General features: G+C 41.0%; 1 protein-coding gene across 4 annotated transcripts in view; it reads left to right on the forward strand.

Annotated features, from left to right (window-relative positions):
- The window catches only part of ELP1 (elongator acetyltransferase complex subunit 1), a 63,726-nt gene extending 45,874 nt beyond the window's left edge, over positions 1 to 17,852 (forward strand). For 3 of the 4 annotated variants that reach the window (XM_004372189.2, XM_023727410.1, XM_023727412.1), the window contains 9 exons: positions 3,449 to 3,510; positions 5,269 to 5,331; positions 6,317 to 6,377; positions 7,257 to 7,370; positions 7,858 to 7,969; positions 9,308 to 9,435; positions 9,901 to 10,055; positions 13,415 to 13,490; positions 16,585 to 17,852. In XM_004372189.2, the coding sequence (XP_004372246.1) occupies positions 3,449 to 3,510; positions 5,269 to 5,331; positions 6,317 to 6,377; positions 7,257 to 7,370; positions 7,858 to 7,969; positions 9,308 to 9,435; positions 9,901 to 10,055; positions 13,415 to 13,490; positions 16,585 to 16,652 (839 nt within the window). In that variant the 3' untranslated portion in view covers positions 16,653 to 17,852. Of the gene's footprint in view, positions 1 to 3,448; positions 3,511 to 5,268; positions 5,332 to 6,316; positions 6,378 to 7,256; positions 7,371 to 7,857; positions 7,970 to 9,307; positions 9,436 to 9,900; positions 10,056 to 13,414; positions 13,491 to 16,584 lie in introns of those variants that run through there. The other variant, XM_023727411.1, reaches the window with a different exon arrangement.
- Positions 17,853 to 22,439: the final 4,587 nt, after the last annotated feature.

Here is a 22,439-nt window from a genome sequence, read left to right on the forward strand (position 1 = left end):
TGAATTCCCTATCAGGTAGTTATAGTGCCTTTTCTTCCACTGGAAAGTCATCTGGTGTTTTATTTTGGATGCCTACTGGAACCATCCTGTCGTTTTTTGTAAATGTTTTGATATCGTCTGCTGTTTTCGGGGCATTCAGTAGTTATTTTTCTCGTTTTTTGATTGTAGATTTGTTTGTTTCACCCCTTTTTTGTTTTAATTTGGGTTTGAACAGGTGGGCTGTGTGTTCTTTGTTGTTTGCTTGTCTGTGGGCACAACACTTTTCACCTCCTTCTCCAATTGGCGGGGTCAGTCGCTCAGATATGGTACAGCAGGGCAGGTCTAGCTGAAGAGGAGTTACTGGGACGGGTTTTTTCTGGAACCCACCAGGGCGGGTCGGTAATCAGTGCAGGGTAGGTTCCAGTAGGCTGTGCCTGTGCTGCTTGGTGGTGTGATGTTAAGCGCATGGTGGAGATAGGCCGGATGTAGCGGGGAGATTGTTATGTGCGGAGCTAAGATGGATATGGGAGAGAGGGGAGAGGAACAGGAGCCAAAAACATACAAACAAACAAAAAAGAATACTAGGGGAGCTTGCCGTTGGAGTGGAGAGATGAGAGACTATGAAATGGAGAAAAACAAAAAGGAAAAGAGGAAGAAAAGAAAAGAAGGAATAAATAAAAATCAGTAAGGTTAAAGAACAGCAGAGTTCCCAGGGATCCCACTGGTGCGGCTATGAGGCCTGGGGAAGTTGTTCTCAGGTGTTGCAGTACAGCCTGGCTAGAAGGTGTAGAGGTATACAACGCCAGGTATTCAGGGAATAGAAAGAGGAGGAAGGTATAGAGAGACGAGAAACTGAGTAATGAAGAAAGGAAAAAGAGGGGAAAGAAAACAAAATAAATTAAAAAAAAAAAAAAGAACAAGAAAAGCCCCCGAAAAAACAGAAAGAAAAAAAAAAGAAACCAATGAAAAAAGAAATGTCCTCAGGGATCCCTCTGCACATCTCTGCAAGCTGAGGGGGTAGTTTCCAAGCCACGCAGCACCGCCTGGCCAGAACGGGCTCCCAACTCAAGAAAAGAGAAAGAAAACAAACAATTCAAAACAAACAAACAAACAAACTAACAAAAGCCCCGGGATCCCACCAGCGCGGCAGCCCATACGGGGAAGCAGCTCCGCACTCGAATGGAGCGCCACAGCCCCTCAGGAAGAAGCAGAGATGGCTCACGGAGCCAGGTCTTTGAACGAAAGGAGGGGGAGGTGGTGAGAAGTAAGGAAGAAATCAAAAGAAGCGGAAAAAAAGCAACACCAGCAGCCAACAAATGGCACTCAGAGAGCCAGCCAGTGCGGGCTGGTGGAATCCAAGCAGCCGGTGTTTCCTGGACAAGAGACTGTGTCCGCGGGAAGCAGAGGTGGCCGAGTGAAGAAGGGTGGGGGGTGCGAAAGGGTATATCACAAATTACCGGAGCTCTGCAGTTCCTCAGGAAGAAGCAAAGATGGCGCACGGAGCCAGGTATTTGAGCGAAAGGAGGGGAGGTGGTAAGAGTAAAGGAAGATATCAAAAGAAGTGGAAAAAAGCAACACCAGCAGCCAACAAATGGCACTCAGAGAGCCGGCCCGTTCGGTTGGGTGGAATCCAAGCAGCCAGTGCTTCCCGGACAGGACATTGTGGCCACGGGAAGTAGAGGAGGCCGAGTGGAGGTGAGGAATGGTGGGGGGTGGGAAAGCATATATCGCAAATTACCAGTTGTTTTGTCTCCCGCTGGAAGCTCTGTGAAGCTGCTTTCTTGTATCTCCTGTTTGCTGGTCTCCGATAGGAGTCCAAGATGGCGGATCCGCGCTGCGTTAGCTGATAGGGGACCTCTGCATGAATCTCTCCTCGCTCTCCATTCTCTGTCAGTTTTCTCACTCCATTTGGTGCTTGGCTGAGTTCTTTATTTCTGCATTTGATGGTTTAGGGTTTCAGGATTGTTGTTTTCTCTGTTCGGCTTAGTTTTTCGGATCTTTGCTGTGGAGGGACGGCATGGTGCTTCTGCCTAGAGCGCCATTTTGCCGGAAGTCGCCTAAGTCAGGTCTTTTTTTGTGAGTTAGAATTTTGTTCTGTATTTTTCTCTAGCTCTGCCTGGGACCCTCTATTGTGATCGCTGTCAGAGCAGTCAGTGGTGGTAGCCAGACACCATCTAGTTGTGCTGGACTCAGTCTGGTGGAGGCTCTGGTAGTTGTGGTCCATTAGTTCTTTGGACTAATCTTTCTTTGTGTCTTTGGTTTTCCACATTCTCCCTTGGTCCAGGCAGAGTGAGACCAGTGGAGTATCTTAGATAGCCAGTCACAAGCTTTTAAGACCCCGGACGCTACTCACCAAAGTGGAGTGTAGAACATTTTCTTTATAAACTAAGTTATGCTGTACTTTGAATTTTTAATGTAATAGGCTTTCTAGGGGTTGGTTCATAACTGCGGTTTGTGTATCAGATGTTCGTAACTCGGGGACTGCTTGTAGCAGAGGTGATTCTACCTATTTTTTTTCAGTGATGATATGTCCTGGAATGAGCATGAGATGGGAGCAGATCTGCCATTCCTTTGGCCAGCCTCCAGTCCTGTGTGCCTCTCTAAGTGTGATAGTCTCAACTGGGCTGAGAGTGAAGACACCACATGACCCCCACACATAAGCCAGCTACCTCCCTCTAGTGCTCAACCAAAGACATAGCAGTGTCTTTCGGAATTGACTTGATGGCAGTGGGTTTGGTTTTGGCTTTGGTTCTATTAGAGGGAGCCCTGGTGGTGTAGTGGTTAAGAGCCTGTCTGCTAGTGGAAAGGTCAGCAGTTCAAATCCATCATCCGCTCCTTGGAAGCCCTGTGGGGGTGGTTGTGCTCTGTCCTGTAGTGTTGCTATGAATCAGAATCAGCTTGGCAACAACAGGGTCTTTTTTGTTTGTTTCTTTTTATTCGGGGAAAAAAATGGATTAGTGAGCAATACTGTCAGTTTCCCATATGCATGTTTTTCAAGCATTTTTCAAGGCTAATTTTGACTATACGTGGTTTTCACATCTCGTGCTAAATTTAGATTCTAACTGCCACTTGAGATAGCACTCCATGGTATGTCTACCTCTTTCCCTCAGAAATTCACAAAGCACATAGTTTGGTACATTATAAAGGTATATTGAAGAAGCATTTTAGTAAAAGAATCTAACTTTGTTTTACCCATTACTTCACAAATGTACTTGACTATGGAGTCTTTTTGTACTGTCTTATTATCCCATGGAACAGCCGTAGGGAGCACTTGAAAGTGCTGTTTTAAAGCAGTTCTATTTGAATATATACTCTGTAGAGCTCAATCTCTAATTTTTTAAATATTATTTTAATTCTAAATGATTTAAGCCCACAAAACTATTTTGTACCAACAAAAACTTTCAACTTGAGTTTTGGGAATACTGTTCTTAAGCCAACTCTGGTCAAATGTTTATTATTAATTTTGCAGGAAAGCTAGTTGAGCAGAGGAAGCACAGTGATGCAGCCACAGTTTTGGAACAATACGCCCAGGTAAATTCAGTTCCTCCCTTCTGAAACCTCCCTTGTCAACAAGCAAGGACTTCTCAGTCGAATGTTACAGATTGGGAATGTTAAAGGAAGGGTGGGTAGTTATTAAGTACAGAGAGTATTTGCCTTGAAGGTATTTCCATCTTGCTGGCTTCACTTGGAAATCTAAATTCAATACATCTCTAAATAATTAGAAGATCTGTGAGGTAGAATAGCTCTTTTATCATCCTTGTCTGTTAACTCCATCATTTCGGCCATTTCTGGATTTGAGTCTACTGATTGATTTTACCTGCATCTTTGCCAGGCAATTTTTTATTTGATGCTGGACATTATGAATTTTACTTTGTCACATAATGGATTTCTTGTATTTCTTTAAATAGTCTTGGACTTTAAACATGAAGGAAATTTCAGAAACTCATAGAATTAAGTAAGATAGAACATGGGAAGCTAGAGGTGTTTTTCTTGCTTTCCCCTCCTCCTTTTTTTTAAAAAATAAGGTTTAGACCACGGTTGCAAGGATGTTAATGAGTAGGCCAGGTATAACGGAGTGGTAGGGATTGTGGTAGACGGCTGTCTGCATACTGATGTAAGGGAAGTTGCTTCCACCAGTGGTTGCTTGCCATGCTTCTGAGACAAGTTGGAAATACGGATTTTTATTTGATATTTGCTTATTTTTAAAATACTAGAGCACAAAATACATCCTACTACTCCCTTTTGTGGACTTTTGGTATATGCCTGTTGGTGCAAGAGAATCCATTGGGGTGTAGAAAGAAAATACTAGAATGTCTACTTGTATTAATTTTACTTCTTTTTTAAATTAAAATAAAAGTAGTATGTATTGTATATTATTTAAAATGCTGATAAGCAAATACAAGAAAATGAAAACACCTTATTCCCACCACTCAGAGATTGCTATTATTAGCACCTCATTATATTTCCTTCCAGTTTTTTCTTTGCTTATGTATGTATTTTTAACCAAAATGAAATTATGATTTATGTGCTGTTTTTTAATTTTCTTTGCTTGTATTATGATCCCCATCTTTCCTTGTTAAAAGATTTTAATTTTATCTAATAATTAGTATTCAGATTTCCCCAGTGGATCTAAACGTGTTCTTTACAGTATATTTGATTTAAATAGGTTTCAGTCTGGGGCCATATATTGCATTTCGTATCTTGTGTCCTTTAAATCTCCTTTAATCTAACATGGATCCTCCCTCCCCTTTTTATGACAGTGACTATTTGAGGAAACCCAGCCAGTTGTCTTATATATTTCATCTTATTTAAATGTATTGTTTCATATGGTTTATATGGTACATAATGTATTTTTCAGTTTTCTGGAGGTTTCAAATTTTTCAAAGTAAAAAGTTACAGAAAAAATAAAGGAAAAAAAGTTTAGAAGATTACAGTTTCTAATCTGTCATCTTCATAGTGTGGTCTTGCTGAGTCAAACTTGGTGGTGAAGCTGGGGAAATGGGCATTTCTAAAAGACCTCTGGTGGTTTTGATGTCCAGGGATGTAGAGAGATGATCCTTATCATGTGTTTTATTATTATTTCCAGAATACACACCCCTCCTTTGTCTTCTGAGTTAGTATTTGTTGAGCCTGGACTCGAGGCCAGGCACAATGCTAAGAACTGAGACTATAACTGATAAGGCTGGGGTGGACAGAGGCAGCTCTGAGGGCAGTTGTGCAATTTCTTATGGTGGCATCTGATACTCTTGCTGTATTAACCTGTTATCTTCCTTGATGTTCCCTTGTCAGGATTATGAAGAAGCTGTGCTCTTGCTGTTAGATGGAACTGCCTGGGAAGAAGCTCTGAGAATGGTACGAGAATTTTTTAAATGTCTCCTTGCGTTGGGTGCTAAGCAGAGAAAGAACAAAGGAGATGAAGTCGGCTGGAATCCCTTGTCTTGTGATGCTAGTGAATTTAAGCAGAAATAGTTCAGGTTCCAGGCCTAAGTATAAGCAGTGTTTTTAAACCCATTTTTTTAAATTTATTTTTGATAATATTGGATATTCGTCTGTCCTCCAGATTCATAGTACTGTTTTTGCTGAAATGAATTGACTGTCCTTTGGCTGCTGTCTTAGGCTGGGCTCTCTAGAGAAGCAAAACCAGTAAAGCATGTAAATATATATATAGAGAGATTTATATCAAAGAAATAGCTCACGTGATTGTAGAGGCTGGAACGTCCCAAGTCTTTGGGTTAGGATAGAGGCTTCTCCCAATTCACGTAGCTGCAGGGGCTGGCGAACCCAAGATTGGCCAGTTGGAAAACAGGGCTCTTGCTCACAGGCTGTGAATATTGATGAATCCCAAGATTGGCAGGCAAGTCTGCAAGGCTTCTCTTGATTCATGTAGCTGCAGGGGCTGGCAAACCCACAGTTAGCAGATTGGAGAGCAGGGCTCCCTATCACAGGCTGTGAAGATCGAGTAATCCCAAGATCAGCAGATAAGCTGATAGCTCAAGTCCCAAGAATTAAAGGTCACACAAACAGGAGGCAGCTGCAGGATCCAGAGTGAGCAAAAGCCAGAATGTCTGCTTATATTTGGATGTAGGCCATACTCCCAAGGAAACTCCCTTTCAACTGATTGGCTACTCACAGCAGATTCAGTCATGGGAGCGATCACATATAAACACTGAGAATCCTGGCCCAGCCAAGCTAACACACCATCACAGCTGCCTTGTAAGAGGCCTGCTCTGAGAAATATCTTGGTCACCTCTGGAAGTGATCCATTTCTTCCCAAGAGTCTTAACTCTCCATTGACTGAAAGTCTTTTTGCCTAAAATTATTGTATTTTTCCTTTCAGGTATACAAATATAACAGATTAGACATCATAGAAACCAACATAAAACCTTCCATTTTAGAAGGTAAGGGTAATATTTTTAGATAGAATTTCTCATTTGGACATATAGAGATGGGGAGGGGAGAGAGAGAGAAGAGTACTCCTTAATAATGTTTTATTACATGGAATCGATAAAAACTCTCCACTGGGTGTAACATTTAATTTTGACTGGAATTTTTTAATATGCTAAACTGTTAAATGGTAACACATAAAATATTTGAATGTTACAAACCTGTAATAAGATACAATTAAGAATCTTTGTATGTGGGAATACTTGGTAAATTTAAATATGAACTATATATTAGATAATAGTATTGGGTCAGTGGTAAATTTCCTGCATTTAATAATTGTATTGTGATTATGTAAGATAATATCCTTATTCTTAAGAGGTACATGCTGAAGTATTCAGTGGTGAAAGATCATATCTGCAACTTCCTCTCAAAAGTTTCCACAAAGAAACAAAAAGGAAGCAAGTACGGCAAAATGTTAGCAAATGGTAAATCTAGGTGAAGGGTATATCTATATTCATTGAACAAATGCAACTTTCATGTAGGTTTAAAATTTTAAAAAATAAAGAAGAACCTTTGCAAATTTAAGTTCATGGTTCCTAGAGAACAGATGAATATTACCAGCTCTAGAATCTTCTGGTGGTCAGCTGTGACCCCTCAAAAGCAAAATGGAAAAGAAGGACATCAGCTTGATTATGTTGATGAACACTTGAGATCTGGCCTCTCAATCTCCAGGTCATTCTCCTAAAACTTTGTAGGTTAATGCTCATTAAGGAAAAAAATCTTGCCTAGAAAACCTAGAAGCCTGTTAAATTCCAACTCCCATCCCCACCCCCTCGCAGTTTTTCCTTTTTGCTTAAACACCATGCTCAAATTATTTGCATTCTGTTCCACAGCCCAGAAGAATTACATGGCATTTCTGGACTCTCAGACAGCCACATTCAGTTGCCATAAGAAGCGTTTATTGGTGGTTCGAGAGCTCAAGGAGCAAGCACAGCAGGGGAATCTGGGTGAGTGTCTGCATGAAGACCACTGATGCTTGGGGTTGGGGGCAACATCACACTTTGTCTTAGCTGCTTGGTATTCCCCTGCAATTTGATTACTGTGCCATGGGGAAGTCTGAGGCCTCTGTGAAACCCTTAGGGGCTGTGCATGACTGTGTTCATGTGTGTTGGGGGGAGGGCAGAGCATGAGTGCAAGGGCTGTGCCCAAAACCCCACCATCCCCTCCAGCCAGAGCAGCTGACCACTTCTCTGTTTAAAAAGTGAGTTTCTTCATTTCCAAAGGTTCCTTTGCTAAAAAAAAGTTTGGTAAACTACTGGTTTGCAGTAATAATAACTGTATTTAATATGGTCTTATTTAGTTTTGAGATCAACTTGTAATAAGTTTCATCCATCCTTAGATATGCCCCAGTTGACTGTATTCCGTTTACTCACTGAAGATAAACCTGCATTGGCAAGGAAAGTTTTCATCGTGCTTCTGGTTCTGTTTTTCTAGATGATGAGGGGCCCCATGCTCAAGAGTCAGACCTCTTCTCTGAAACTAGCAGTGTCATGAGTGGCAGTGATGTGAGTGGCAGGTACTCACACAGTAACTCCAGGATATCGGCGTATGTATCATGTTTATTCAGCACCTTGGCCATCTCCTAGGTATATGGAGAAAGTGCAAGCAAGTAGGTTGGTTTTCCACCAGGAAAGTGAGGCAGGGGTAGATGGACATTATTCACACAGTGTGGGAGTTGTGCGGGGACTTTCCCAGTGTATCTAAAAGATTACATGCAGTCTGCAGCTCTTGTGTTTGCCCAGCCTGTGAGGCACTTGCACTGGGTACTCATTTATATACAACCTGATTTTATTCATTCAGCAACTAGTTGAGCAACTATAATGTGTAGACACTGAAAAAATGAAAGATTATTTAAAAAAAAAAAAAAGATTTTAGGCTTCTTCAATTCAAAATCAGAACTAGAAGAAATTATAAACATAAAATTTTCTGTGCACTTTTACCCAGTATAGCAATTGGCAGACCACTTCTGTGGGCACAGCCATGTGCTGGTATGCTAGCTGCAGTGGATGTTACCAACACGATACCAGTTACAAGAGCTTAATAGTCCTGCTTAGGAGACATAAAAGAATGCAAGATTGTATATTTAAATTGAATTGTGCTTTAGGAATTCAGAATGGAGATCTGTGAGGTTGTGTGGGTGATCAGAAACTGCAGGAAAGTTTAAAAACTAGAACTGTGCTTTTAAGAGTCAGGGAGGGAGAATATCAGACAACTCTAATGGCAGAATTGAAGAGCTCTGAGGCAGGAAAGTTGATCCCTGGTGGCACAGTGGTTAAGAGCTATGGCTACTAACCAAAAGGTCAGCAGTTCAGATCCACCAGCCGCTCCTTGGAAACTGTGGGGCAGTTCTGCTCTGTCCTATAGGGTCGCTATGAGTCAGAATTGACTTGAAAACAGGTTTTTTTTTTTTTTTTTTTTTTTGAGGCAGGAAAGAATGGGCTTTATATATATATATATATATGAAATAATAATATTCAGATTCCCGTCTGGTATGTCTGTCTCGTTATTTAAGTTTTATTTTGCTCCCTTTATATTTATTTAGTTTTTTATTATAAAATTCCCTTTGGTTGATCTTTTAATTCCTTCTTCCAACTCTTATCAGAATCAGCCTCAATTTGCTCTGCATCTTAATCAGAACTTTGGGGCAAAACATCACTCTTTTTATGGCTTTTTTTTAGGGTTTTCCTTATTTCCTGCCTGTAGGACTTACCTCTCCCAATTTTTTTTATGTATGGCTTTAACGTCTTGTCACCATTTTCCCCCAAATTCAAATACCATTTATAGACTCTCGTTTCCTAGAAAGGAGGTGGCCAACAGATACATTCATTTAGTCTTTTCAGCACAGGGAGAGTCCTACTTTAAATACTTCTCTGATTTCTAACAGGCGATCATCTAAGAATCGCCGCAAAGCAGAGCGGAAGAAGCACAGCCTCAAAGAAGGGAGTCCACTGGAGGATCTGGCCCTGTTGGAGGCATTGAATGAGGTGGTACAGAGCATTGAAAAACTGAAAGGTAGATTCTCAATCCTGATGCTGCCTCTTGCCCACAAAAAATATTAAACGGGCAATGCAGACAGGCAGAGGCCAGTTGATAATGAAGATGCAGTTCCCGACTTCAGGAGAGACAGAACACTTTCAGCAGGAAGGGTCACTTAAGGGCACGTTCCTGGAACAGCCCTTCTCGGCTGTAACTGAGAAGCCTTCCTGCATTGGTATCCACAGGACTGAAATGTGAGAGATGAGCACTGAAGCCAGGATAAAGGGTTGTGGAGGCACTGGTTCCTGCTTGGCCCAGTGTGTGTGTTTTCCTTTTTATGGTAGATATGTCGAATTACCCCAGCATTTGGGAAGAAAGAAGAAAATGTGGGAGATAGCAGCAGTAGTGCAGATATTTTTTGCATAGGACAGAAACTGTGGTGTGATACTAGCAGTGGGGCTCGGACTCAGCTTACCAGTATCTCTAATTTCTTCTCTCTAGATGAGGTACACCATATTTTAAAGATGCTGTTTCTTTTTGCGTTTGACGAGCAAGCAAAGGAATTACAAAAGGCCTTTGAAGATACTCTGCAGCTGATAGAAAGGTCACTTCCAGAAATTTGGACTCTGACCCACCAGCAGAATTCAGCCACACCTGTAAGTCTTCTCAAAGACAGAGTATACATTTGTTTATCATTTTCACAGGTTATTGCATTCACACAGTTCCTTAAAAATCAAAGCAAAAAAACCATCCTGTTCTTAAAATTGAATATGTCAAAGTTAAGTCATCTTAGGTTTATGTTTAAGCTGTCAGTAAGAAGGTTTTATGTTTGACTGTACCGTGACTCCTGATACATCTGGTGTAGGCTAAATGAGCTATTATCTCCTTTGTAGATGAGGCAGCTCTCATGGAGAACATAGGAAAGTCAGTCGGTTGCCTCAGGCCTTCAGTGATGTCAGTGGGAGGACTAGGACCAGAGTCAGGGACTCTCACCTCCCATTTGGGAACTCATGGCTGGGATCAGAGTTCTTCAAAGGAACCCCAGACAATTGCTTTTACTTTTGTTATATGGAAAATTGGACTTGTCATTTCTATTATGTTGTTGTGACCAGCTTTCTAATTAAGTTTAAGGTTGAATCGGCTTCATGTCCCATCAAGAATTCGAATGCATTATAATCTATTTCTTGTTTACACCTCTGCTGAGCCCTCATACCTCAGGTCTGTGGTTAAGAGTTGGGATTTGGATTTGAAAAGGCTGGTGAATTAGTCAGTGTCCACTCAGACAAACAAAAACCACACCAGTTATCAGTTGCTGTTGTTAGGTGCCATCGAGTCAGTTCTGACTCATAGCAGCCCTGTGTACAACAGAACAAAACACCGCCCAGTCCGGTGCCATCCTCACAGTTGTTGTTGTGGTTCAGCCCATTGTTGCAGCTGCTGTGTCAGTCTATGTCATTGAGGGTTTTCCTCTTCTTCATTGACCCTCTACTTTACCGAGCATGTTGTCCTTCTCCAGGGATTGGTCCCTCCTGATAACATGTCCAAAGTACTTAGGACAAAGTCTCGCCATCCTTGCTTCTAAAGAGCAGTCTGGCTGTACTTCTTCCAAGACAGATTTGTTCGTTCTTCTGGCAGTCCATGGTATATTCAGTATTCTTCACCAACACCACAATTCAAGTGTCAGTTCTTCTTCAGTCTTCCTTATTCATTATCCAGCTTTCACATGCATATGAGGTGATAGAAAATACCATGGCTTGAGTCAGATGTACCTTAGTCTTTAAGGTGACATCTTTGCTTTTTAACACCCTAAAGAGGTCTTTTGTAGCAGATTTGCCCAGTACAATACATTGTTTGATTTCTTGACTGCTACTTCCATGGGTGTTGATTGTGGATCCAAGTAAAATGAAATCCTTGACAACTTCAATCTTTTCTCCATTTATCTTGATGTTACTTATTGGTCCAGTTGTGAGGATTTTTGTTTTATGTTGAGGTGTAATGCATACTGAAGGCTGTAGTCTTTGATCTTCATCAGTAAGTGCTTCAAGTCCTCTTCACTTTCAGCAAGCAAGGTTATGTCATCTGCATATCACAGTTATCAGAAACAATTCAATATACAGAATTGGTTAAACAAGTTTTTGGAGGACTGAAAAAGCAAACGGGAAACACAGAGGAGGAACACTGAGATAGTGACTAGAGGAAGCAACTTCTACCCCTAGGGCTGGGGAAAAAAGCGGGGGAGTTTGGGATTATTAGAATTTAGAGGCTTAGAGGTGGACCCTTGTTGAGCTGGGACTTAGACCTCCTAGAAGAGGGCATCAACCAGTTGGTGCTGATATTTCTGAGGGGACATGATGAAGCTGCTTCTAAGTGAAGAAATAAGTGGAAACTGGGGTGAACAGCTAGTGCCAGGGTAAAGACCTACTGTTGGGAGTTGCTAAGAAAGCAAACAAACGAAGGAGCGAGCTCTTCCTCCTCCGGCCTTGCACTCTCCCTCTGGGGTGTACCCTGTGGCAGAGCAGAACAGAGAGCCAGTTGGCAAAGGAGAAATGTTTTTTCAGGCTCCCAGCCCTAGCATCACAAGCAGTCAGTAGAAGGGGGTGGGCTTGGAGCTGAGGGAGGGAAGATTAATAATCAACTCACTGGTTAAAAACCCATTTAAGCTTACTGAGTCTCAATGTCCTCCATTTTAAAGGGGATAATATTTCCCCTATACAGTTCACTGGCATGTTTTGACGGTTAGATAAGAGAGTAGATGTAAAAGCCCTTTACAGACCATGGAAATAAAAGTAACCAAGAATCCCAACCTGTTGTCGTTGAGTTGATTCCAACTCATAGCAACCCTATAGGACAGAGTAGAACTGCCCCTTAGTGTTTCCAAGACTTGAATCTTTGTAGAAGCAGACAGCCACATCTTTCTCCTTCGGAGTGGATGTTGGGTTGAAATGAAACTGCCGACCTTTTAGTTAGCAACTGAGCGCTTAAGCATGCCACCAAAACCAAAAAACCAAATCCGTTGCTGTTGAGTCGATTCCGACTCCTAGCGACCCTATAGGACAGAGTAGAACTGCCCCGTAGGGTCACCAGGGAGCGGCTGGTGGATTTGAACTGCTGACTTTTTGGTTAGCAGCCATAGCTCTTAACCACTGCACCACCAGGGCTCCCCACAAATATTTAAATTCACTATAATAGGTATTTTCTAGAAGAAATGTAATCATCATTTTCAAAACTATAGTGTTTTTGAAGCTAAGAATTTATATGCCTCCCGCATGCCCTTCCCTACCCTCTTCTATTCAGATCACTTTAACTTCTAAGATACCAACTTTATGAATCTTCTAGGGAAAATGACCAGCAGAATTGTGTGTTTTTCTTTTGGTTGTTAGTGTTTGGTAATGGTATGTGTGCAGGTTGCCAGCAGATGTTTGAAGGGCTTTGGACATGTGCGTCACTTCTGGGCATTTACCACCTGGGGCCTGTGTGCAGGGATGAACGAAGACAAACCAGAGAGTGGCTGGCTGGTGTGGGCCCAAAGAGGCTTGCTGCCAGCATGACATCCTGTCAGTCTCTTGTCTCACCTTGAAAATGTGTGCAGATTTTGCATTCTACCCCATAAAATGCATGTTTATTCTAATATAGAAATGTTTGTTGCCCACAGATCTTTGGGTACAGTTAATGCTCCATGTATATTCTATAGCTTCTTGCAGTATTTCCCCTCCTCTCAGGGTATGGATTGCCCATTTGGAAAGGGCCAGGCATATATCCTTGTAGATTTCCTTTTTCTGTTTTCATAGCCTTGTTGTTCTGGGAGAAAGGAGATTTAGAGGACTGGGATGAGATTGTGGAGAAACTGGCAAATAAAAATCACATAGGAAAAAATTACACTGTTTGGTACCATACCAGTAAAAAGCGAGAGCTTACATGACAGGCTGTTTACTGCTGGTAGAGAGTTGGCCTTTGATATTTGCAGTGATCAGAAGTATAAGATCATCTTTGCTGATACAGTCTACTTTCTACTTAGATTCTAGGTCCCAGTTCAACAGCAAACAGTATCATGGCGTCCTATCAACAACAGAAGACTTCAGCCCCTGTTCTTGGTTAGTATTTTTTTTGTTTTTTTCTCTATGAATTATTATAGTCCTATGCAAAAGCAGTGTTTTTCGTGAAGCGTTGAGAAGGTCAGCAGTATAGGAGAAATTGGAATTTAACTATAGTTTTCTCTCAACTCTTTAAGATGTTATCTTTAGGAAGATACCAGTTTAGTCTTCCAGTGGTGGAGGCAGGTTGGGGAGAAATCCAGTACAACATTAAATGGACATTGTTTGGAAAATTTTCTGACAGTGGCATACATATGTCCATACACACCCATTGGCTTAAAGTTTGAGTCTCAACAATGTACATTTGCATATAATTCCAGAGATCCTTTTGAGTCATCATTTTTGACGATTGGCAGTTATGCATTGCGTCTTGGGGACATTTCCATAATTCTTGTTTTTGATCTAGACCTTTTATCACCTTTAGGATTAACAGTATAATTTGAAGATATAGCCAAAGAATTTTAGCATTTTGTCTGTATTTCATAGTTATACCTAAAATTGTTTGTTGGTTGGTTGATTGGTTGCTAGGGTAAGGTGGTTCTCAATTAGATTATATATCCCTAAAAGTTAAAAAGCCCTACTAGCTTTTTTCAGAAAGCTGGCTAGCAACTTTTGACCAATAAATTTGGTGCCTCAGTGTTTGCCCCTCAGATGAATCAATCGAACATTCTAACCTCTCTTAGCTTTCAAAAGGGAGTGATACAGTCTAAAATAATTGGCAGTTTTTATTGCTATTATTTGCATTTTCTAGCATTTATAAGCAGTGTTCTGAAATTTTTTCATTTAAATGCTGTACTATAATGTTAGTATTTTGGTGACCTTTGAAGTAGTCTTTGGGGATTCAAATTAAGCTTAACTTGAACACCTTATGTTGCTGCCAAGGATGAACAGCTGTCATCCGTCTCTGCTAAACTCATTCATCCTGACAGCAATTACTGTATCTCTATCTCCTCTTTTTCCTGGAGACTGGCAAGCTTCTTTTGGATCAGTCACAAGATACATACTTATTTCCAAAATTCTAAAAATTCATCTTAGACTTGAAGCAATTTGGTAATTGTTTTGTTTGTACTGCCGTCCAATCCAGTTGTGATTTCTGCCCCTTGTGTTTTTCGCTGCTGGCCTGATGCCAACCTTCAGGTCAGATCCAGTGATTCCTTTCGCTAGAGTATTCTAGACAAGTACCACATCAAAGCGCCTCCATTTTCCAACTGAGCCTTTCAAGACTCACTCTGTAACATTTGGGGGCTCCTCATTATTTTAGTGTTTATTATCAAAGTCCTGTAGTTACTTGGCTGTGTAAGAAAAGGAATAATCTAAAAATAGGCAGAAAAACTTAGTCTCACTCAAATATTCCTCAACCTTCACTCCCCAGCTATCAGTAGTTAAGTATGCTCACATGTCCCCACAAATGGGATTGGTGACATATGGGTCATTTTCTCTGATTGTTTAATGTTTTCAATGCAATGCAAATATCATGCAGATAGATTGCAGTTCCTACAAAAATGTAGAATTTAATGGAATGGATTAAATGATATTGGAGAAGTCCTTGAATCACAGTTGAGCTGGGTTTGTTACGTTGGTAACAAAAGAAGTGCTTCAAATGAGAATGGTTTGACTGTCAAAGAATCGAGAGGTCCTTGAAAAAATTGGTAAAGCTTTCAAAGTATTTTTGTAAAAATGGCTTTTTGTGCTGTGAAAATCAAACATGGAAATGTGAAACACGTCATGTCCTACTGTCATACAATTTGTCAGAGTAAATACCTCCTTGCCAAAGAGTTAATACGTGGTATTCATTCTTAGTTAAGTCTAAGAATGAAACATAATTATAGTTATACCTAACTTTTTAAAATAAGACAGTATATTTTATTTTCATAACTTGTTTGTTTTTTAAGGTACAGTCTCATTCATACCTTTCACTGTTCAACATGAAACTGTGGACCTTGTTGACAGTGAATTTATTTAAGTTGCCTTTTTCCATTATCAATATTCTTAAATAACCAGACCTCCTGTGGTCTTTTGTCTGTAGTTTTTTGGTTTTGGGGTTTTTTTTGATGGGGGAGCAATAATTGTGTGTAGTATGTATATGTGTAATTCTAAAACTGACATGAATAGTAGAGGAAATATGGATTGTACAGAAAAGTAGGTCAAAGAAAATTAAAATTACTTAAAATGCTACTACCAAGAAAAATGTTTTACTATTTGACAGTTTCCTTCTAGTCATATAATATGAATGTGTATGTATATACACACATATATTTATGTATACTGAAAATCATGATGTTTTGTGTCCTGCTGTTCAAAGATATTTTATCTTGAGCATTTTTCTCACATTGTTAACTATTCTTTGAAAATAATTTTTAATGTCTATGACTCATTGCACAGATGTATTACTAGAAGTTTAATTATCATAAATAATGCTGAGAAAGAATATCTCACGTATACTTATTTTCTCATATCTGCTTCCCGTATATGATTCCTAGTTAGATGAAAGGCTCCATAGAACTTTCTGACTGAAAGAGTGCCTAGGAGTTTTAGGTTACATGACAGTATTTTCCCCAACTCCTCATTTACTTTTTTTCCTTAAACAGAGACTTTTTTTTTTAGTAAACATGTTTGTAGAATTTTTTATCATGAATTATATTCTGTCCACTAGCTTAATTACTTAATTTCCTTACATGCCACCACATTTTTAATTTTTTTTTAAATTAGGGAAAATTTACGTAAGTGAAATGCACAGATGTTAGGGGTACAACTGATGAGTTTTGATAAATGTGTATACCCATGTAACCACTACTGTCACCCCCTGAGATACAAAACATTATTCTACTTTCAGTCACTCAGTTTGCTTTTTTTTTCTTCTGTACTCCCAATACCAGAACACAGAGATACAGTCCTTCTTCTCAGGGCAGGGCCTCCAGGCTGTGTTTGTTCTGACCAGGAGCTTGCAAGGGTAGTGGACACATTACCTTGGGCTCTGGCGGTCGTCTTGTAGCTGTGAAACTCAGTCACCTTGTTTGTTTAGCTTAGAGTTATGCCTCAGCTCCCACCAACAAGAGACAGTGTGTCTGTCACAATCTCCTTTTCTTACTTTTAGATGCTGAGCTTTTTATACCACCAAAGATAAACAAAAGAACCCAGTGGAAACTGACCCTTCTAGAGTGACTGTGGCCCAGTGCAGAGGGCTCTGGCAGAGAAGACTTTTCTACTCACTGCTAGTTTTCCTTCTATCCCTTGCTCCTTGACGCCTGGCGATCCGACACTGGGAAGAGTAAGACATGAGTTACCAAAGCATTGCCAGAGAGCTGATCTGTGAACCAGACCTCAGCAGACACCAAGCATTTTTTTTTAATTTTGTGTATATGTTTTAATCATTAACAAAGTTTTAAGCTTCAGGCAATGTAATGCCATTTTGTAAGAATTACTGTTCTTTTATAGTGCTGCTTGAGAGACTATTTCTGGTATTTATAGTAATCAGGAGATTGAGTTTCATTCCCAGTTACAGGTCTGATTCATATTGTGACCTGAACAAGTCACATAATTGATTTGTGCCTCAGTTCCTCCTCCGTTAATTGGGAATAATGTTTCATGGCTTCCATCTCAACGGTGTGAAGACAAGTAAAATAATGTTTCTAAATTGTTTTGTGTTCCTGATGAAGAGCATTACATATAAACAACATGACTATCAGTGCTAACATTTGGTCAAATTTAAATCACTGAAATGGCTTCTTCACCTTCCACTAAAGCAGAATAAAAAGTTAAGTGTATCCTTTGAAATTCTAAGCCTTCCTATGCTGGCAGCTGATACTTTGTAATATCTTACCAGGTCATATGCTTCCAGTTAGAGCTGGGCTGAGCCTCCTACAGTTGCAAAGTCCATAGGGACTATTTTACTGCTTGTGTATTTTCTGCTAGAGAGTTACCAGTGTTAGAGCTGGAACAGATAAGAATTTATGAAACAGCATCACACACATTAGGTGTTGTCTTAGGCTGGGTTCTCTACGGAAGTGAAACTAGTGAAGCGGATATATATATATGTATATATATAGAGAGAGAGATTTATATCAAGGAAATGACTCACATAGTTGTACAGGCTGGGAAGTCACAAGTCTGTGGGAACTTTCAGGCATCAGGCTGGAGGCTTCTCCTGACTCACATAGCTGCAGGCACTGATGAACGCAAGATCGGCAGGTCAGATGGCAGGCTGATGGCTCACGGGCTGCCGAGATTGATGAATTCCAGATCGGAAGGTAAGATGGCAGGCTGTTGGTTCAAGTCCCAAGAAATGGAGTTCAGATGATGACAAGCTGAATGCAGGATCCAGAGCAGAGCAAACGCCAACGAGCTTTGCCAGAAAAGTCCATATATATCAGATGCAGGCTACACCCCCAAGGAAATTCCCTTTCAACTGATTGGCTACTCATAGCAGATCTCATCATGGAGGAGATTAAATTATATCAGACCTCATCATGAAGGTGATTACATGTTTACATGACTGCCAAACTACTGAGAATCATGGCCCAGCCAAGTTGACACACAACCTTAACCATCACAGCCCGCCCCTTGTCAATTTGGCACCTGTACACATCTCCCTAAACCATATATTATCTCTAAATAAAGACAATTATAAAGCCATACGTGCACCTAACATGATAAAACTAACACACGTTCAACTGAAAACGAACTAGCCCTGTTTACATCTTACATAAGTGAAGAAAACAAAAATATTTGATGCACACATACAAGGAAGAAGTACTCAACAATGAACAGTCCTCATTTCTGTAACTGGTCACATGGTCATAGCTGGTATTTAGAACTACCTTTCTCCACCACCCATTCTGTATTTCCTTTACCCTTGGCAAGCACTCAGCTGGTCATAATTCTTTGCCTGGTGGGGTGAACCAAACCTTCATTAATGAAGGGTCTGGGCCATTAGTGGTCATGTCAGAATTGGGTTGCTATAGTTTTCCATTGTCTTCAAGCACAGGGCATGGTAATACTAAGAGATGTCCTAAGGGGTCTCCTGCATTCCAGAAATACTCTTGTTTAACTCTATTATGTAATATCAATTTGATTTCCTCTTGGTAGACGGGATCAGTCACACCAGCCAGTAGGGTAACTCCTTTATTTGCCTGTTGATCCAGAGGCATAAGGAGCCCAAAGTGGCTGGGTAGCATTCTTAACTTTCAGTTCAATGGAATCAGTGATGTATTTCCAGGTGGGAGCATTCCTGTCTTTGAAACTAAGACCTCTAAACCTGCAGAGCATAGGTTTGTGGGGCCAGGAAACAAAAATTTTCCAAGTGGGTCACTAGGGGTAATAGTGAGTGGTGCCATTCCCATTTCCACCCCTTGATTCCCGGACCGATGAACCCTGACGATGGGAGAAACAGCACCATATATTGGATGCTGGTTTAGAGCATATAAAGCCTCCCTGACAACATTGCCCCAACCCTGTAAGGTATTGCCACCTAGCCAGCTGCTTCAGGATGGTGGGGAACATGGTAAGACCAGTGAATTCCCTGAGCCTGGGCCCAATACCGCACTTCATTTGCTGTGAAGTGAGTCATTTCATCTGAGGTAATGTATGGGATACCGTGATGGTAGATAAGTCATTCTGTAAGTTCACAGGTGGTAGTTTTGGAAGAAGCATTGTGTACAGGGAAGGCAAATCTGTATCCAGAGTAAGCATCTATTCCAGTAAGAACAAATGCTGCCCTGTCCATGATGGAAGCGGTCCAGTGTAATCAACTTGCCACCAGGTTGCTGGCCGATTACCTCAAGGAATGCTGCCATATCAGGGACTCGGTGTTGTTCTCTGCTGCTGGCAGCTTGGGTACTCAGCAGTGGCTGCAGCCAAGTCAGCCTTGGTGAGTGGAAGTCCATGTTGCGTAAGCTCCATCTCTGCCACCATGGCCACTTTCTTCATGAGCCCATTGAGCAATGATGGGAGTGGGTGGAGAAAGTGGATGACTCATTTCCGCAGAGCACATCATCCTACCCGCTTGACTTAAAATTCTCCTCTGTTGAGGTCACACTGTGTTTTGAGAACATTCAGCAGTGTTTTGTAAGGCATCTCCCTCAGGTGATGCTCCAGATTATGACTCAGATACTGCCCCATGCAGTATCTCAAAGGCTCTTCAGACACAGCTAGGTTAATCTCATCAGATGGGGGTGGAGGGGCTAGTGGTTCTGTTGGCAGGAGCGATTCAACAGAATTTAGTGTTCCCGGCTTCCTGATTATCTGCCCATGTGTCCCCATCCCAGTTTTCGGGATCCCATTCCTTCCCGATCAATGCCCTCACTTCAGATACCATTTGAGGTTGAGGATTCAATTGGTGTATTTCAGCCACTCTTACGATAAGACTCGGTTTGGTTGTCAGTAATATCAACTCTGTTACTACAAGAAATAAGGCTTTTTTTTCTGGGCATAAGTGGCAACTTTGAGGTCATTTATGTGGTGCTTGAGCTTTGACTGTAAAGCCCTGAGTTCATCTCTTACACTACTTTGTCTAGTGACAGTAGGACTAATCAACCAGCTTCCTTATACTTCTCATTCTGACAGAATTGTAGAAAAGTATCAAAGACGTTATCACCCAGAGCCTTGCTTCTCACCAATACTTGATCTATTTTGGTGGTGATATTTTGCATATTTCTATTGCCACCTCATGCCATGGATTAGCAGTGCCCTGTTTACTACTGGAAGCAGAGTCAACATCTTTAAGACGAGCCAGACTTGAGAACAAATGTAGAAAACTCATCCTTAGAATTTTGTTTCTCTAGAGTCACTCTTGGTACCAAATGTCTTAGGTTGGGTTCTCCAGAGAAGTAAAACCAGTGAAGTGTGTGTGTGTCTGTGTGTGTGTGTGTCTGTGTCTGTGTGTGTGTCTGTGTGTGTGTCTGTGTGTGTGTCTGTGTCTGTAGAGAAATTTGTATCAAGGAAATGGTTCATGTGATTGTAGAGGCTGGGAAGTCCCAAGTCCGTGAGTCAGTTGTCAGGCTAGAGGTTTCTGCTGACTCACGTAGCTGCAGGGGCTGACAAACCCAAGACATAGAACCTTAACCATCACAGGTATGGATGAGCAGTGTACATCTATGGCCTGCACAGTTGTAAATTATTCTTTGTTCCCCAAATATGGCCTTCTGTAACTGAGATATTTTTGTCAATGTCTAAACCATTTCATTTGTTTATGGTGCTTAGCGGTTTTGTTCAGTTTGTCAAAAGAACTTCCTATTTTCTTTGGAAGAAATGAGAATTTTTTTTCTTTTTGGTGAGTTTAGAAAAAGCCCGGTTCATTTTAACAACAGTTTTGTGATTAAAGTTTTCTTCCATGATTTTAATACCAGAGTCAGACCTCCATTACTGTATCTAGGATAATACGAAATGCTGCTTTTGATCCTCAGAGTATAGATACAGGCAGCCCCCAGGTTACAAATGAGATCCGTTCCTAAGTGTGTCTTTAAGTCAAATTTGTAGGTAAGTCAGAACAGGTGCATACAGTTCTTATTTATCCTTAATTTAGTGCAAGAAAAGGCTCAAAGCCTTTTCAATGATTTAAAGTCTGCACATGCAGCAGGTGAAGGTGATTGTGATGAATTTGTTGCAAGTAGGGGTTGGTTCAGTCATTTCAAAGTGAGGGCAAATTTACATAATAGTAAAGGGCAAGGGCTGGTACTGTCTGTAAGTCAGATGTTCGTAACTTGGGGACTGCCTGTATACCTGAATTGTAATTTAAGAAGACTTTACCCAGTATGGGGCCCTAATGGTGCAGTGGTTAAGTGTTTGGCTGCTAACCAAAAGGTTCACAGTTCGAATCCACCAGCTGCTCCTTGGAAACCCTCTGGGGCAGTTTTACTCTATCATATAGTGTCACTATGAGTCAGAATCAACTCTATGGCAACAGGTTTGGTTTGGTTTTTTTGATTACCCGATATAGCTAAAAGTTCACTATAGAATCTAGGGGTATTCACTGTATAATTCAGCTTTTCTGTATGTCTGAAACTTTTCACAATAAAAAATTGAGTAAAGCACAAAAAGAAGGTATTGTCCTGCTTTGAGGAAATCTTTGTTGACTCATACCCTAATGAATTTGCTTTAATTAAGTGCACAATATTGAAAGGCAGAGAGTACTTTGTGACTACTCTTTGGCATGGGTAAATGAACATGGTTACTTAACATTTTAAATATGCTGTAGTGCTCATTTTAAAATTGCAACTGGTTTATATTAAAATTTGGATAATAGCACAAGGCTCCCATGTTGATGGATTGAAAATAGGAATAAATGTGTCTGTTGATAATAGTGTGAATTTTCATGGACACTCGGTTCCCTTAAAATAGTGTATTGATGCAGGAAGAAGAAATCTGTGTGTGAATGCGAGTTACTGTCAGTTACTCTCTCTTCTGGACAAGATTGGGTTTTGTTGATTTTGACCGTTGTCTCCAAGCCACCAATAAGTTATTATATTTATTTATTTTATGTTTGCTTACTGTGTCCTAGCTTCTTGTTTTGATATGCCCAAATAGGCTGCTTGTATGAACTAGTTTGATTACTGGCACCTTTGAAGCTCTAATGTCCTGTCACCAGATGGTTAGATCTGTTACTAGGTATGTGAGTTCAGGAGTCCGCCCTCTCCTCCTGTATGGATTCAGCTCAGGTGCCAAGGTAGGTAGCCACCAAGTGCGTGGTGTAGGCTCTCACTTAGAGTCCTAGACAAGCATGGTTGACTGCTGTAGGCACAGGTATCTGACTGCAGCAGGGGGACACACTCTGAGCAAGGCAGGGGGCTGACGGCCACCCTCGAGTGTCCAGGAGGAAGGCGTGTCCCTGTTCCCTAGAGTGTGTAGGTGGATGGGTTTTGCAGCCGGACTCTGACAACCTAATGCTGTTGGCTGTAAGGACTGGGGGGCATCTCTTATTCATGGGCCCCTATCACAGGTGGCTAGGTGGCGTGG

The sequence above is a fragment of the Trichechus manatus genome, unplaced genomic scaffold, assembly GCF_000243295.1.
Source record: "Trichechus manatus latirostris isolate Lorelei unplaced genomic scaffold, TriManLat1.0 scaffold00016, whole genome shotgun sequence".
Classification (NCBI taxonomy): domain Eukaryota; kingdom Metazoa; phylum Chordata; class Mammalia; order Sirenia; family Trichechidae; genus Trichechus; species Trichechus manatus.